Source organism: Dendronephthya gigantea, unplaced genomic scaffold (genome assembly GCF_004324835.1).
Source record: "Dendronephthya gigantea isolate DGI-Jeju-01 unplaced genomic scaffold, DenGig_1.0 000081F, whole genome shotgun sequence".
Lineage (NCBI taxonomy): Eukaryota > Metazoa > Cnidaria > Anthozoa > Malacalcyonacea > Nephtheidae > Dendronephthya > Dendronephthya gigantea.
In genome coordinates this window covers 507,501-523,269 of record NW_021163091.1, presented here as the reverse complement: position 1 = coordinate 523,269, position 15,769 = coordinate 507,501, and the positions used below count along the sequence as shown (strand labels likewise).

General features: G+C 36.4%; 1 protein-coding gene across 2 annotated transcripts in view; it reads left to right on the top strand.

The window, feature by feature from the left end:
* The window catches only part of LOC114532802, a 62,859-nt gene that overhangs the window by 43,607 nt on the left and 3,483 nt on the right, over positions 1-15,769 (top strand). Inside the window, exons 7-10 of one of the 2 annotated variants that reach the window (XM_028554396.1) lie at positions 7,955-8,112; positions 12,259-12,340; positions 14,446-14,606; positions 15,061-15,187. In XM_028554396.1, the coding sequence (XP_028410197.1) occupies positions 7,955-8,112; positions 12,259-12,340; positions 14,446-14,606; positions 15,061-15,113 (454 nt within the window). In that variant the 3' untranslated portion in view covers positions 15,114-15,187. Of the gene's footprint in view, positions 1-7,954; positions 8,113-12,258; positions 12,341-14,445; positions 14,607-15,060; positions 15,188-15,769 lie in introns of those variants that run through there. The other variant, XM_028554395.1, reaches the window with a different exon arrangement.

Sequence of the window (15,769 nt, the reverse complement as noted above, 5' to 3'; positions counted from 1 at the left end):
GCGAGAAATGGTGAGATTGTTTCAGGGATTACCAGTAGAAATCATCATAGATGATTTTTTGATACATGGTAATTCTAGCAAGATAGATCAGAAACTACGTTTGATTCTAGAAAGAAGTCGTGAAGTTGGGCTAAGGTTCAACCCTGATAAAATCAAGCTTCGAGTCCCAGAGGTTAGTTATGTTGGTCACTTACTTACGGCACAAGGTTTGAAACCTGATCCTGCAAAAGTGAAGGCAATATCAGACATGCCACCTCCAACAGATAAAGATGGCGTACTTAGGGTAGTTGGTACAATGAACTATCTTGATAAGTTTATTGAGCGCAAGGCGGATTTGCAAGAACCAATTACCCAGTTGACTCAGCAGAATGTAGAATTTATTTGGGATCAACAACAGCAAGCCGCATTTGATAAGTTGAAGTCGTTGATCATAAATGCTCCAATCTTGTCTTATTTTGATAATCAGAAGCCAACCATGCTGAGTGTTGAGGCAAGTGGTATAGGGTTAGGAGCTGTAGTTATGCAAGCTGACCAACCAGTGGCCTATGGATCTCGAACATTAACTGCTTGCGAGCGAAGATATGCTAATATCGAGAGAGAGCTTCTTGTCATCTTGTGGGGTACCCAGAAATCTCATACATATCTTTATGGACGGAGAGTAACTGTTGAGACTGACAATAAGCCCCTTAAGACAATTTTTAAGAAGTCGTTGAATGAAGCACCACCAAGACGTCAGCTCGAATGCTGCTAAAGCTTACAAAATATGATTTGGAGGTGAAATATGTTCCGGGATAACAGCAGGTTATTTCATAAAAATTATTGTCTTAGTAGAGCTCCTATTGAGAACGCTAAGGCATTGCCAGAAGATGAAATTGGTGTTAATCTTGTCGAACAGTTAGGACTTGCCAGTGAATCATTGGGAAAGTTTCATGAGGCGACTGGCAGTGATGATGCTTACAAGTTGTATGTATTGCATGGTTGGCCTCGCTTCAAAGATCAGACCGACCAACTAGTGAGAGATTTTTGGAGTTGCAGAGAAGATCTTAGTGTAGAAAACGGCTTGTTGTTTAAATCAGACAGGCTGGTCGATATGTAATTCCTTTCGAAACCAGCAACAAAGGGAAACCCTACATCCACATGAAATTCCAGATTTGCCATCACAAATAGTTGGAACTGATATCTTCCAGTTCCAAGGTCAACAGTATTTGCTAGTAACAGACTTTTATTCAAAGTGCTTTGAAGTTGAGGTGCTTCGCCAAAGTACTGCAAGTTGTGTATGCAATAACCTAAAGAAAATATTCGCTAGATTTGGAATACCGGAGAAGATTGTGAGTAACAATGGTTCTCAGTATAGTAACACCAGAAATGTGTTCAGTAACTCACATGAATTTAAAAATTTTGCAAAGGAATGGGGTATTCGGCATATAACCAGCTCACCAGAATATTTACAATCAAATGGGGCAGCTGAAAGAGCTGTCCAGACAGCGAAGCGAATTTTTGGAAAATCTGTGGCAGATAATAAAGATCCATTTGAAGGTTTGGTGAAATACCCCATTTGAAGATATTGGGGTCGTCTCCGGCCCAACTTCTGATGGAACGCCGAACTCGTACCATGATACGAACCAACAGGCGTTTATTGCTACCTCAGACCGTCCAATCTACTAAAGTTGTTAAGAGACTTCAATATCGACAACTCCTTTCCAAATATTACTATGATAGGAGTGGACGAGACCTCCCATTTTTGGAAGTTGGAGATAAAGTGAGAATTCGCCCAAACCGTGATGATAAATGGCGCTCCGCAGAAGTTCTACCTCGATCATATGTGGTTCGGGATGATAATGGTTGCGTATACTGGAGGAATAGAAAACAAATTATATCAGTCCCTAAGGATGGCGATCATATACTTCAACCTTACGTGGTGAATGCCCCAATGCCTATTCCAGATTTAATGCCAGCTTCCTGAACCGACAATTCGAAGGTCTCAGAGAGTGGTAAAGAAACCGGAAAGGTTAATTGAAAGTTGCTGAACTTATTCGCTATAAAACGTATTACTAAAAACCAACTTTTTAGGAAAAGGATGTTATAATATTTGTACTCCAGACATTTAAGCAAACCATAGATCAGCGGCCCCTGATAATACGTTGGAGCACCCCTTTATATGGGGCATCCCTATTTAAGAAATAGAAAACATTTTCCGTGTTTCTATACAGTTATAAACACGCGTGGGACTGTGGGAGTTTGGGAGAACGAGAAATAATCAGTGGGAAAACGAGCCCGTAGGGCGAGTTTTTCCACGTTATTTCGAGTTCTCCCAAACTCCCACAAGTGTTTCTATTTAACAATTAGTCGCCGAAGGCGAGGTGATTACAACCCTATATTCACTGAGCCGAAGGCGAAGTGAATATAGGCTTGTAATCACCGAGCCTGAGGCGACTAATTGTTTTAGTATAATTTCAGTATTGAAAAAGTTTTATTTTTAAATACAACTGATTTATGTTCTCAATTTCTGCTTCCGAAATTTTTCCAAAACGATTTTGATTATTTTCAGCCATGTTTTTTGGGGGAAAAGCAATAGTTACTGCTCAGACTGCTCTGAGCAGTAACTATTGCCTCATAGTTACTGCTGAAGGAGCCAATCAGAATGCTCAAAGGTCATTTTTCAATACTGAAATTATACTAAAACTGTATAGAAACACAGGAAAAAATGTTTTCTATTTCTTTTATAATATAACTCAATAAAAAGATTTTGTACAAATATTATAATCGATTCAATTACAAATTCTCATTACATTACTTCGCTTGACAAGTTCGGCGGGAAAATTCCCGTGTTTCTATACAGTTATAGAAACACGCTTCTCGACCAATCAGCACGCGCGTACTATAAATGTTATATTATAAATACATATATCCAATATCGAATCATAACATCATAAGTCATAACATCGAGCAGTTCTGGTGTTTGGTTGAGCCGGCGTACCATCGATATGGTTCTCCTTAGATGGAAGTAGTCACGAGCAGAGAAACATCTCTGAGAATGAACTTAAGTATTTTTCGTACAATTTTAAGAACTCGTGTACGGTAGGTAGATTGTATTTGCTACCTAAGATTCATAAAAGGTTACGTAATGTGGCAGGACGTCCTGTCATATCGAATTGTGGGACTCCTACACTACAGAAAAGGCTTCTGAGTTTTTAGACCACTATCTCAAGCCTATTATCTCAAGCTGGGAAGTCTTACATTCGGAGTTTTTAGACCACTATCTCAAGCCTATTATCTCAAGCTGGGAAGTCTTACATTCGAGATACAGGGCATTGTGGTAATGGCTATTGATGAGAATATACCCTTTGATGTTGAGACTGATGCTTCAGATGATGCTTCAGATGTGAGCAGCGACGCTCAATCAAAATGGTAGACCTGTAGCTTTCTTCTCAAGGACCCTTCAAGGAAGTGAGATGAAACATGCTGCCGTCGAAAAAGAAGCTCAAGCTATAATCGAGGCAGTACGACGTTGGAGACATTTTTTGACAGGAAGACATTTTATCCTCAAGACTGACCAGACGTCTGTCTCCTATATGTTCGATGTTCGCCACAAAGGGAAAATTAAAAATGATAAGATGACGGGATGCGTTGGAAACTCGAGATCGCATGTTACAGTTTTGATATCGTATATCGACCTGGAAAGTCCAATATTCCACCTGACACTTTATCTCGTGCTACCTGTTCTGTGGCGTCTGAATCCCTTTTTGACCTTCACTTTGCCATCCTGGTGTCACAAGGCTGAATCATTTTGTCCGTTCGAAGAACCTTCCTTATTCGTTGGATGAGATTAGGAAAGTTACGAGTTCCTGTAAGATATGTAGTGAATGCAACCACGAAACCTTTTGAGAGATTGAATGTTCATTTCAAGGGGCCATTACCAAGTAACGACAAGAATCGTTACTTCTTTCATGTTATCGATGAGTTTTCACGATTCCCATTCGAACCAGGACCAATTCTTATGAGGCGTCAAGTTCGATCAAGTAGAATTGACCCCTGGTTGATAAAGTTAAGCTGCTCCAAGCTACTCCCCATTATGCTCATGTCCATTACCAAGATGGTCGAGAGACAACGGTATCAACAAAGTACCTTGCACCACAGGGTCAAGGGCAAACCTGCCAGCAATCAGGACCGTCACAGAGTGATTTTAACTCGGTATCTGTCCCCATTAGTGCGCCGAGTGAGGGATCTAATAATTTAGTTCCAGTCCTTCAACCGCCGGAGCTACCTTCTTCCGATACTATCGATAGAATGCAATGCAGCTCCCTCGACGGTCAACGCGTATACGTCGGCCCGTTGATAGACTTGATCTCTGAAGGACGGTTAGGACGATTAGGATTTGTAATTTAAATTGTAGCGATTTATTTAAGACGGTGATTAGAGTAACTTAATAGTATCTTGGTTAATATATTTACTTTTGAGGACGGGGAGAATGTTATGATTATTAATAAATGATTATGTATGGCTTGGGTTGGTGTGCTAGAGCCTTAGGTATAAAGGTCAGCGCTCTCTGCCCTAGAGAAAAATTTCGCCGCCATGTTTTGTAATAATAGTTAGACATTTTATGTTGAATAAAGCCTACTTTATATGGCTTGAACTTGGATTCTATTATAACTGGCATTTTCTGGATAAATTAAAAAAAAATAGGTAAACTTCTGGAAAATGCGTTGCTCGTTACGGCCGATGTTACGAGTCTCTATCCCAGTATCCCACACGATGATGGTCTGCGAGCACTCTATACCAAGCTAGAAGCACGTGAAGATAAAAAAATGTCATCAGAAAATCTTATTAATTTGGCCGAATTTGTCTTTAAAAATAATATTTTTGAGTTTAATTCGGATGTCTATCGTCAAACGTCCGGGACGGCTATGGGCACTAAATTTGCCCCGCCGTATGCATGTATCTTTATGGATATGATAGAGACGGAATTTTTGGAACAACAACAGATAAAACAATGGATGTGGCTACGGTATATTGATGATATATTTTTTATTTGGTTAGAAGGTGAGGACAAACTATTAAAGTTTATGAACAGTTTCAATGAATTCCATCCCAGCTTGAAATTTTCTTATGAGTACTCGCAGACCAAGGTAAATTTTCTTGATGTAACGGTGGAAATTGATGATGGTCAGTTCAGAACAAGTCTTTTTTGTAAGCCCACTGACTGCCATCAATATCTGCACTATGTGTCATCGCACCCTGCACACGTCAAAAGATCTATAGTATATAGTCAGGGCTTGCGACTCAAGAAAATTTGCTCACGTAAGGAAGATTTTGAGAAACATCTCGAGGAGCTATGTAGTTGGTTCAAAAACAGATCATACCCTACATGGCTTATTGAGAAGGAAACTAAGCGAGTTAAGGAATATAACATAGAACAAAGCAAGGTAGTTAATGAACAAAGATGTAAGACTGGAGTGCCTTTAACAATAACTTTTCATCCTTTGCTAAAGCACTTCGGTCTGGTAATTAAGAAAAATCTGCCATTTAGATGCAGAAGCTCGTAAAGTATTCACCCCAGAACCTTTTGCGGCATTTAGAACTGGCCGCAATTTAAGAAGCTATTTGGTTAAAGCTAAGGTAACACCATTAATAAGGGAAAAGGGATGTAAAAAATGTAAGAAACCTAGATGCTTGACGTGTCATAACATAAAGGAGACTTTTAGATGCACAGCTGGTGCAAAACAATATGTAGTGAACCATCATTTTAACTGTGACCCTAAGTGTGTGATTTATCTCCTTGCATGTAAAGTATGTAGTTAACAATATGTTGGTCAGACAACGGATAAATTCCGTTTGAGATGGAATAATTATAAAGCATTGTCAAAAGAAAGCGATTTGCAACCGGGACCACACACAAGAGTTTAGTTAATGATTGTGAGATAGTTATCATTGATAAAACTAATCCGGCAGAACCAACAATTAGGGAAAAGTATTGGATCAACAGACTTAAGACAATGTACCCCTCTGGGTTGAATATTGAAAAGGATAACTATGTAGGCTAATTTTAAATAGAGAATAATACATGGACGCGGGGAAATATGGAATTTATTTCGAGTGTTGAGAATGATATCTTTCTCAACACGAGAAATAAATTCCATATTTTCAAGCATCCATGTATTATTCTGTTTATTATATAATAAAAACTTGAAAAGTTTTATCCCCCTTCTTGATTCCACGTCGGTGCATCAAGCACGATAATCGCACATGTGTTATTAGCTATCATGAATAATCGCACATGTGTTATTATCGCTTTTCAAAATGGCGGATTCGTCAATAAAACACACAGTATGTGTGTAATACGCAATATTTGCGTAATACTGATTTGCGTTTCATGAAAATATTCCTGTACAAGTTCCCTGATTTACTTATAGTTCCTCAAAATGTTTTCTTGCCAGAAAAGTGTACGTGTAACCTATAGCACTAAGTATCGAGTTGTCGTGCATTTCCTTTGACTCGGCGTATCAGCGCCGTGCAGACTTCGACAAAATCTAAACTCATGGCAAAACAAAACACATCAGTTGTAGCCCTCCAAAGCAAACATAGGCATACAGGCATAGGCTCATGTTGTAATCTTATGACGGCGACATTCTTGGAGAAATATATTGAAATGTTTAAATCGCGCCGCAATACATTACTGAATATGAATTTATAATTATTTGATTGGAAATTCCTGTTATTCTTTGCGTATATATATAGGATATTACACGGTTGCGAGTAAATATGGATTTTATGTTCGAGTGGCAAAAAAATATCTGTTTTTGACAAGAGAACATAAAATACATATTTTCGAGCGAACCGTGTAAAGGGCCGATTCCACGTGCGCTTTTTCTTCGCGAAATGCGAAATATTTCGCCTGTTTCTTTTGAATTGCATGTGGTCGACCACTTGAATATATTAATTCTGCTTGATTGCTCACAATTCAAAAGGAACAGGCGAAATATTTCACATTTCGCTTAAAAGTTTCGCCCATAGAAGCAGGGCTTAATGGTCTGTTTATTATATGGACTTTAAGCCCGTTCTCCACTAAGCGAATATATTCGCGCGAACAGATAAAAATTAGGAAGCGAAAAAATGCTATACAGTATACCTACACGTACAGCTTTTGATTGTATCCAGTCAAATTTTTCACGTGTGAAGAATATCGTACGGTTACGACGTAGCTACGATACTCTTCACACGTGAAAAATTCTCGTATGTCATTTTTGCGGCAATTTGTTTACATTTTTTTCAAGATGAGATGATGTCGAATTATCCAAAACATAATTCTAGAAATTAAAGACATTTTCACATTCAGCACATTATAAAATGTTTCAGAAAGAATATCATTTCAATTGAACAAAATATAAAGAAATTAGATGCAAATAATTAGATGCATAAAATTTCGATTTTTGTTGCTCGCTGTGTTTTTGTATATTAAAAGCGTGTCGTTGTCACATGGCAAAACGTTCACAATTCATACATAAAAATCGTACGCACTCGCCAACCACGAAGTAATTTATATATATACTGTATAACAACAAAGCAGTCAGTGGGCAGTTGTGTAAAAAGGTGGTTACATAACTTTTAACCACTCAGTTTTTGACAAATTTGTCCAATCGTTCGTCCAAGTTAAATGCTGAATAGGCCTAAATACGCAGATTATAAGCAATAGGTTATTACAAGCGACTGCTGCTTATCGACTTCTCAAATATCTGCATGCACAGCCCAATTTTAACATAATACTTAGACATACAGAGGAAGAGATGGGACTATATGAAAACGAAGTTGTTCAGGCCGATCAGCATACACGTTCTATTGTTTCAGGCAGTCAATGAACTGTATGTCCGGATGTGAAATCCAGAGAATGCTGTCTAATGCATATTTCTAAGACACATCGCATATTAAATTATTTTTATTTTTACTTTTTTCTGTTAAGGTTAGAATGGCTGAAGAGTGTCAAATTTGTCGACGGAAATGAGGAATGCAGTGAACGTCATTTGGAAATTGTTTGCAAACTTGGCAGAGTACCTCGTACCAAAGATATCTATGATATCTTTGGAAAAGATTCCCTTCCACTTATTACCTACAAGGAAGGTGAATGCTTACTATATAATACATACGCGCGCATGGTTGAACTGCCTGTTACAGGGTAAATTTTTGAAAAACAATAAGAGAATACCCAATGGACGACTTGCGCTTTAAACTAATTTCTTACCTCGCCCATAAAAAGGACATTTATTTAGTGAAATTAGTGTGAAATTAGTGAAACTGCCGCCAAGTTTGGCCGCGAGTTGTTATAAATTACGGAAAATTTAGCCATGCGAAGTTGTCGATTTTTGTATACTTTTGTATTACGGCCAGAAGTGTGTAACTAACTTAGTTACACATTTCGGCACGTAATACAAAAGTATACAAAATTTGCCAACTTCGAATGGCTATATTTTCCGTATTTTACAAAATTTCGCAGCCAAACTTTGCATTCGCACTAATTTAAGTAAGATCTTTTTAGCTGTGATGATTTATTTTCTTCTAGTTAATTCGATCAAAAATTAGTCTAAAGCGCAAGTCGTCCATTACAGAATATCCCAACCTTTTCGAATCGAAATTTTTGTATGAAATAGATTGTTTTTATAAGCTCGTTGACGAAGCACGGTAAAATGTATGAAAAAAGCCAGTATTCTTTAATTTCGCATATTTTAGAAATACCTAGAGAAAAAGATATCATTACTCTACAAAAACGTTTCAAAACGGCTACTTTATGTAACGCCGTTTTATATAGCTAGAAAGCAATTATATTGGCTTCTAAATACCTTCAGCAATTATAAATACCTTCGCTTGATCAGCAATTGAAAGACTATAGGATGAAGCACAATCATAAACCAAACAAAGGGGATGAACGACTAGATGTGCGAAAAATACCTTCGCTCGACCAGCAATTGAAAGATTACAGGATAAAGCATAATCATAACAATGGGCATAAACGACCAGATGGTGAAATAATTTCATCACTTGACCAGCAATTCAAAGATCAGCCAACAAGAAACCTGTCCCATAAGCTACCTATATAAATCATAAAAGGGTTAATAAACCCAAACCACCACCAAAAAACAACCCCCACCCCCATCGATCGGGAAAAATCGTCCGCCCTCCAATAAAACTGCACCGAAAACCTCCAGCAGCTGACTACAATACCTCAACTGATTCCTCTTCAACTATGGTCCCTTTTCGACTAGGCCCTTTTACACCAACTTATCCGCGGAGTCAAGAATGGTTACAATACCTTTGTTACGTAAATCGCGTTACAAAGACAGGAAATGCTCCTCTATGAGTCGAGGACATACTAGCTCTAATTGCATCCAAATATGTACTATTGAAGAATGTGAAGTTCCTTCACCTATCAACTCAGCTAATAATTCATCGACATATTTGTCGAATAATTTGAGCATTCCAAATTATATTGACACTTATCCATTTAAACATCCGGTCCCTAAAAAGTAGAAACCATTTCCTTCAACTTCGTGAACTTATCCGGGAAAAAAAGTACCACATAATTACGTTATCAGAAACATGGCTGAATACATCAGTTAAAAATACGGAAATTGAAATAGAAGGTTATAAAATACTCAGACTTGACTGACTTGGGGCGTTTGTGCGTATATCCGTACCCCGTTGAAGGCGCACATCTTAAAAGACTTGTCAAGTAGCTCCATAACCTGGTTTCAACAAATTTGGATGCAAGTTCAATATAAAAAGCTGAGGTCATTTGTATCACCTACAGACCGCCTGACTGTCCCACCTCTTTAACATTCAATAAGCCCATTACTATCCTAGGCGACCTAAACTGTGATCTTTTACAGGAAAACCATGATGGATTAGCATTGACAAATTTTGTTTCTGAATTAAATCTTAAACAAGTGATTGATACACCCACAAGAATTACTGGAACTAGTAGATCATTAATAGACGTCGTAATAACCACGACCCCGGAACTAGTACAGGAAAGTGGCGTTATCAACAGCTCTATAAGCGATCACTTCCCTGTGTACGTAGTCTTGAATTTAAAACTTCCTAAATAACCACCAAGCTACATTACCGTGCGTAGTTATAAAAACTATAACCCTACGTCATTTACAGCGGATCTTGCATCTAAGAATGAGCAGCTCATACAATCAGTTTTCTTTGAAAGAGAAGTGAATGCTAAACTATCAAAATTCAATGATGCTGTTTTGCCCACCCTGAAAATACATACGCGAATCAAAAGAATTAGAGTCCGTCATCGACCATATATTACTCAAAGAATTAAAGATTTGATGATTAATAGAGATAGACTGCATAGACAATTTCAACTTACACGTGATATTATAGATTGGAGAACTTATAAACATGCAAGACAATCAGTCCAAACTGCTCTAAAAAAAGCAGAAAAAGAATATGTTCGTGGCGAAGTTTTAGCTCATAAGAACAACGCCGCATCCTTATGGAAAATTATAAACCGGAGCATACCTACCAAAGAAAGATCAATTCAACGTTATAGTAAAGCCCCAGAACTGATTGCAAATGAATTTAACCAATTCTTTGTCGCTGTTGAAGAAAAAGCCGGAAACGCTACGGCTCAATTAGCCCTGGAGAATAATTTCGACGTATCAAACACAAGTCCTATTCCAATACCCACTGGCTATGCCTCGCATGAAACGTTTAAATTATCACCTGTGTCTTGTACCGAGGTCGAACGAATCATCATTCCTATGCCTTCTAATAAATCGTCCAGGCCCCGACAAAGTAAGCATGAGTGTTTTAAAAAATTGTCTTCCTGTCGTCCTTGGTCCTATTACCGACATCATCAATTGTTCTTTTGCCACATCAACGTTCCCAGACGACTGGAAACAAGCTGAAGTCATTCCTGTAATAAAGGAAGGGGACCACGAAGTCGCCTCGAACAATCGTCCTCTCTCCCTGCTAAATGCTGTTTCGAAGATCTGCGAGAGAGTTGTTCTTAATCAATTTAATTCTTATTTAATCCGTAATAAACGATTAAGTTCACAACAAAGTGGCAACAAAAAACAGCATTCTACCGAAACTTTAAATTTATCAACAACCGATCACTTGTTGGAGGCGATGGACAACAAGAAACTATCTGCACTCATTTTAATCGATCTCTCAAAAGCCTTTGATAGTATTAGTCATCAAATTCTGCTAAGAAAATTGAGCGACGTTGGTGCATCTCAGGAAACGGTTAAATGGTTCGAAAGTTACCTAACTGGACGTACTCAAGCTTGAGTTGGACCTTCGTTTTGTGGCTGAATGGTGTTGCAAAAACGCGCTATTAATTAATCCCGGAAAAACCAAGTTTTTCCTTGTTGGAACACGACAGTTGTTGAACTCATTGCCAGAAAATATGTCTTTGGATTTTTTAAATAAAGCAATTGAACCTGTCACCTTCGTAAATGATCTTGGAATGACCCTATAGACTGTAATTTGACTTATAATAAGCATATTAGTCATCTCACATCAGCTCGTATGGCAAAACTTTGCCAAATAAACGGTGTCAAACACTGCTTCGACCGAAACACGTTGATCTACATTATTTGCGCTGTGGTCATGGGCAAATTATATTATTGTTCTACAGTCTGGTCAAATACGAGCTCATCAAACATAAAGAAATTACAAGCCGTCCAGAATTTTGCGTGTAGAATCATAACTAACGGAAATAAATTTGATCATATCACACCAATTCTACGGGATATTGGTTGGCTTCCTGTCAAAGAGCACCTTCTCTACAGAGATATGGTAATGATGTATAAATGCATGAACGGCTTAGCTCCTCCATATCTGGCTGACCGATTTCATAAACGCAGGGAATTAAACGATCGTGTTACAAGAAACAATAATTCTCTACATATCCCCCTATATTCAACCACTGCAGGACGGAGGAGTTTTAGATATAGAGCTGTAAAGTTATGGAATAATTTAGATATAGAATTAAAAAACCTCCCGCTAACAGCATTTAAAAGAAAATTAAAGGCTAACATGTCAAATGAATACTTTGAAAGGTGAACAAAATCTTAAGACCTCATTTTATATAAACTTGTTATATAATTTAGCTTTCGTATCTTGTAAATAGTATTAAAGTAGTCATTTTATTGTAAATAGGTATTGAAAAACCCTACGGAGAATACTTATCTTTTATAATAATAATAATAATAATTTGTATTACATATCTAAAGGTTTTTTTTTTTAAAGACTCTCAGGAAGAGTGGTTTAAGACACATGTTCTTGACGAAAACTCAGACATGAAAACGGGATTCAAATGCAAACTAACAAGGTACACGGTTACTTTATCATTTGCTAAATATGTATATATATATATATATATATATATATATATTATATTATATTATATATATTATATATATATACACCCATTTGCAAAAACGTTGGCCGCAGATAGATAGATACATAGATACTCGAAATCTAATTAGAATTGCATATGTTGTGTAATATGATTGAAATCCCATGCAAATCTAGTCATATGCATTTCTAATTAGACTTCGAGTATCTATCTATCTATCTATCTGCGGCCAACGTTTTTGCAAATGGGTGTATATATATATATATATATATATATTATATATATATATATATATATTTATATATAATATATATATATATATATTATAACGTTTTTGCAAATGGGTATATATATAAATATATATTTATATATATATATATATATATATATATATATATATATATATATATATATATATATATATATATATATATATATATATACACCCATTTGCAAAAACGTTGGCCGCAGATAGATAGATAGATAGATACTCGAAGTCTAATTAGAATTGCATATGATTACATTTGCATGGGATTTCAATCATATAAAACAACATATGCAATTCTAATTAGATTTTGGGTATCTATCTATATAACTTATATATCTATCTGCGGCCAACGTTTTTGCAAACGGGTGTATATATATATATATTATATATATTATATATTATATATATATTATATATATATATATATATATATATATATACACCCATTTGCAAAAACGTTGGCCGCAGATAGATAGATAGATAGATACTCGAAGTCTAATTATAATTGCATATGAATACATTTGCATGGGATTTCAATCATATTACACAACATATGCAATTCTAATTAGATTTCGGGTATCTATCTATCTATCTATCTGCGCCCAACGTTTTTGCAAATGGGTGTATATATATATATATATTATATATATATATATATATATATATATATATATATATATATATACCTCTTGTTTCCTTATTATTATCAATATTGTTCATCTTAGCATGACATTTGAGAAATTTTGAAGATAGATTTTCAACGATTTCCCATAGAATTAACGTATGCAGTACAATCACGTGATCGATATTTACGTATTTATATATATTTCCAGGTGACAACCTTAATGATAACGACTGTATTTATATATATATATATAAATATATATATATATATATATAGTTGGTATATATTATATATACTAACTATATGCACCAACTACATTCGTATTACAAGTAGTGCTTGCCACACTCATCGAATTTAAAAGTCGCGCTATGTTGATGCCAATTATGTCTAATCTAGTTATCACTACTCAGAATTTCACGCTTGTCTCGATCTTCAGGCGATTAAATTCAGCTTCGTTGCATTGGTTTGCGTGACCAATGTTTAGCTGACGCACACTGTCAATGTTTGGGCATGCATGCGTTTGAAATTTCCAGCACAAAATTTATCGCGATGGCGGCATTTAGCAAAGTTAACGTTATCCACCGAATCGTGTTTTTTCAATCACTTTAAAATCGCCTGTTGTTGGATATAACTTTGATTTAACCTAAATTGAGGATCCTCTTCAATAATTGTTGGTTCCAAAGTCGAAATTTTATTGCTTTTCAAGCATTTATAGAACAGTTGAAAAAATCACTATCCGGTGGATAGTGCTATCCGGCTTTCATGGAATACTCATCAGCTTTTATTAGTTTTTCCTGGATGCAAAGAGTACAACGTCTTCCACTATAGGTTTGCGAGGTTAAGCATGTCGCAGCTACGTACTGTCGTACCATCTCTTTTCAATCTCCAAATGTACTTTGTTTATTAAACAACTTATTAATTAAGAACCTGCACGTGTAACAGCTATTATACAAGAATATTGATATAGATGTTGTGATAACTAAATACTGCGACATGCTTATCCTCACAAACCTGGTGTAATGTCACATAACATGCATAACCAGACATGCATAAAATCGAATTTTTTGGACATAAATTTTGAACCCCTGACTTTCGATTTAAAATAACACTTTTTTCTTGGAAATACTTTTCCATCCTATCAGTATTGCATTGATCTTAGCAATTCACAGAACGGTCCACTTTTAGGCTAGAGTGGTTGGAAAGTTTTAAAATCGTCGAAACCAACCAGGGAGGAACGAATGAAAGTCGTTTGGAAATTGTTTGCAAACTTGGTAAAGTGCCTTGCACCCGTGATATTGTGAATATATTTAGTAAGGACGTCCTTCCTTTCATTTCCTATCGCGAAGGTAACTTAATTTGTGAATTTAAATATTATATTGATGTATTTGGATGGCACAAGTTCTACAGGGTGTCTCAAAAAAACCGAAAACTATTAAAATCACCCATAATAATGTAATTAGCGTTTGAATGCCTATAAGCACTCTGTTGGGACCCATGCACAAGTGTATAAATGTTTGCAATAAGCATTTTTATGCACGCTGAAGCAAAATTTGTTTGTACGCAAAAATATTTATTAAGAATATTTACAATTAATAACCCGTTGTACTTTGGGTACGCGTATAATTTATCACAATAAACACTCGTTGTTCCGCGGTCAGCTGTACCATTTTCTTTCGATCCAATAAAAAAGCTAATTTAGATTTAATCATATTCACAATTTCAAATTTTTGGGCTTAAATTTGTTAACACGGCATTCAAATTTTAACAATGAGTGATTTCAACAGTTTTGTTTTTTTTTAGACACCTGTATAAAAAAGCATGCGCTGAAAACACGGCAATTGACAGCACAATAGAGCGGAAAATTCGACTATGGCAAGAAATAATGATGAGACACTGACGCATTATAGGAAACAGCGCATTATTATGGCTATAACAGCTATTCACCATAGGCGAGTTGGATATTACTTATAATAAAAATCGAGATAAAATCAGGCTTTTCTGATATTTAACTGCGGTGAAAGTAACCGGCCTGTAAATGTTAAAACCACTATGCTATATTAAAAATCCTGGAGGACTTGCTCTCCGCCAAACGTTAAAGCCACTAAGATGGCAGATTTTCAGCTCTGCTGATCCCGCGCCACTGACGCAACTAGGTTCCTTTTGCTCATGGTGGTTACAACTGACATACCGCGATACAAAGTGAAAAACTGCGTCAAAAAAATATATCAAAAAAACAAAACAAGAAGATTTCACCGCAAAAAAAATTAAAAAAGGGGGGGGGGAAGCAGACAAGCAGTTGTTTACAAATTCACGGGGAAGAATGCTGCTTTATTAGCGGGCTCAGAATTGAGCCTGGTCAATGGTAAATACCATAGCCAAAAGTGGCGTCAGAGGCCGAAATCCGCCATATTTGTGGCTTTAAAAAGATGGCGGCGGAGTTACCGAAAAATGACGAGCAAGTTCTCCAGGAATTTTAATTTATCTCAGTGGTTAAAACTGATTCCAAAAC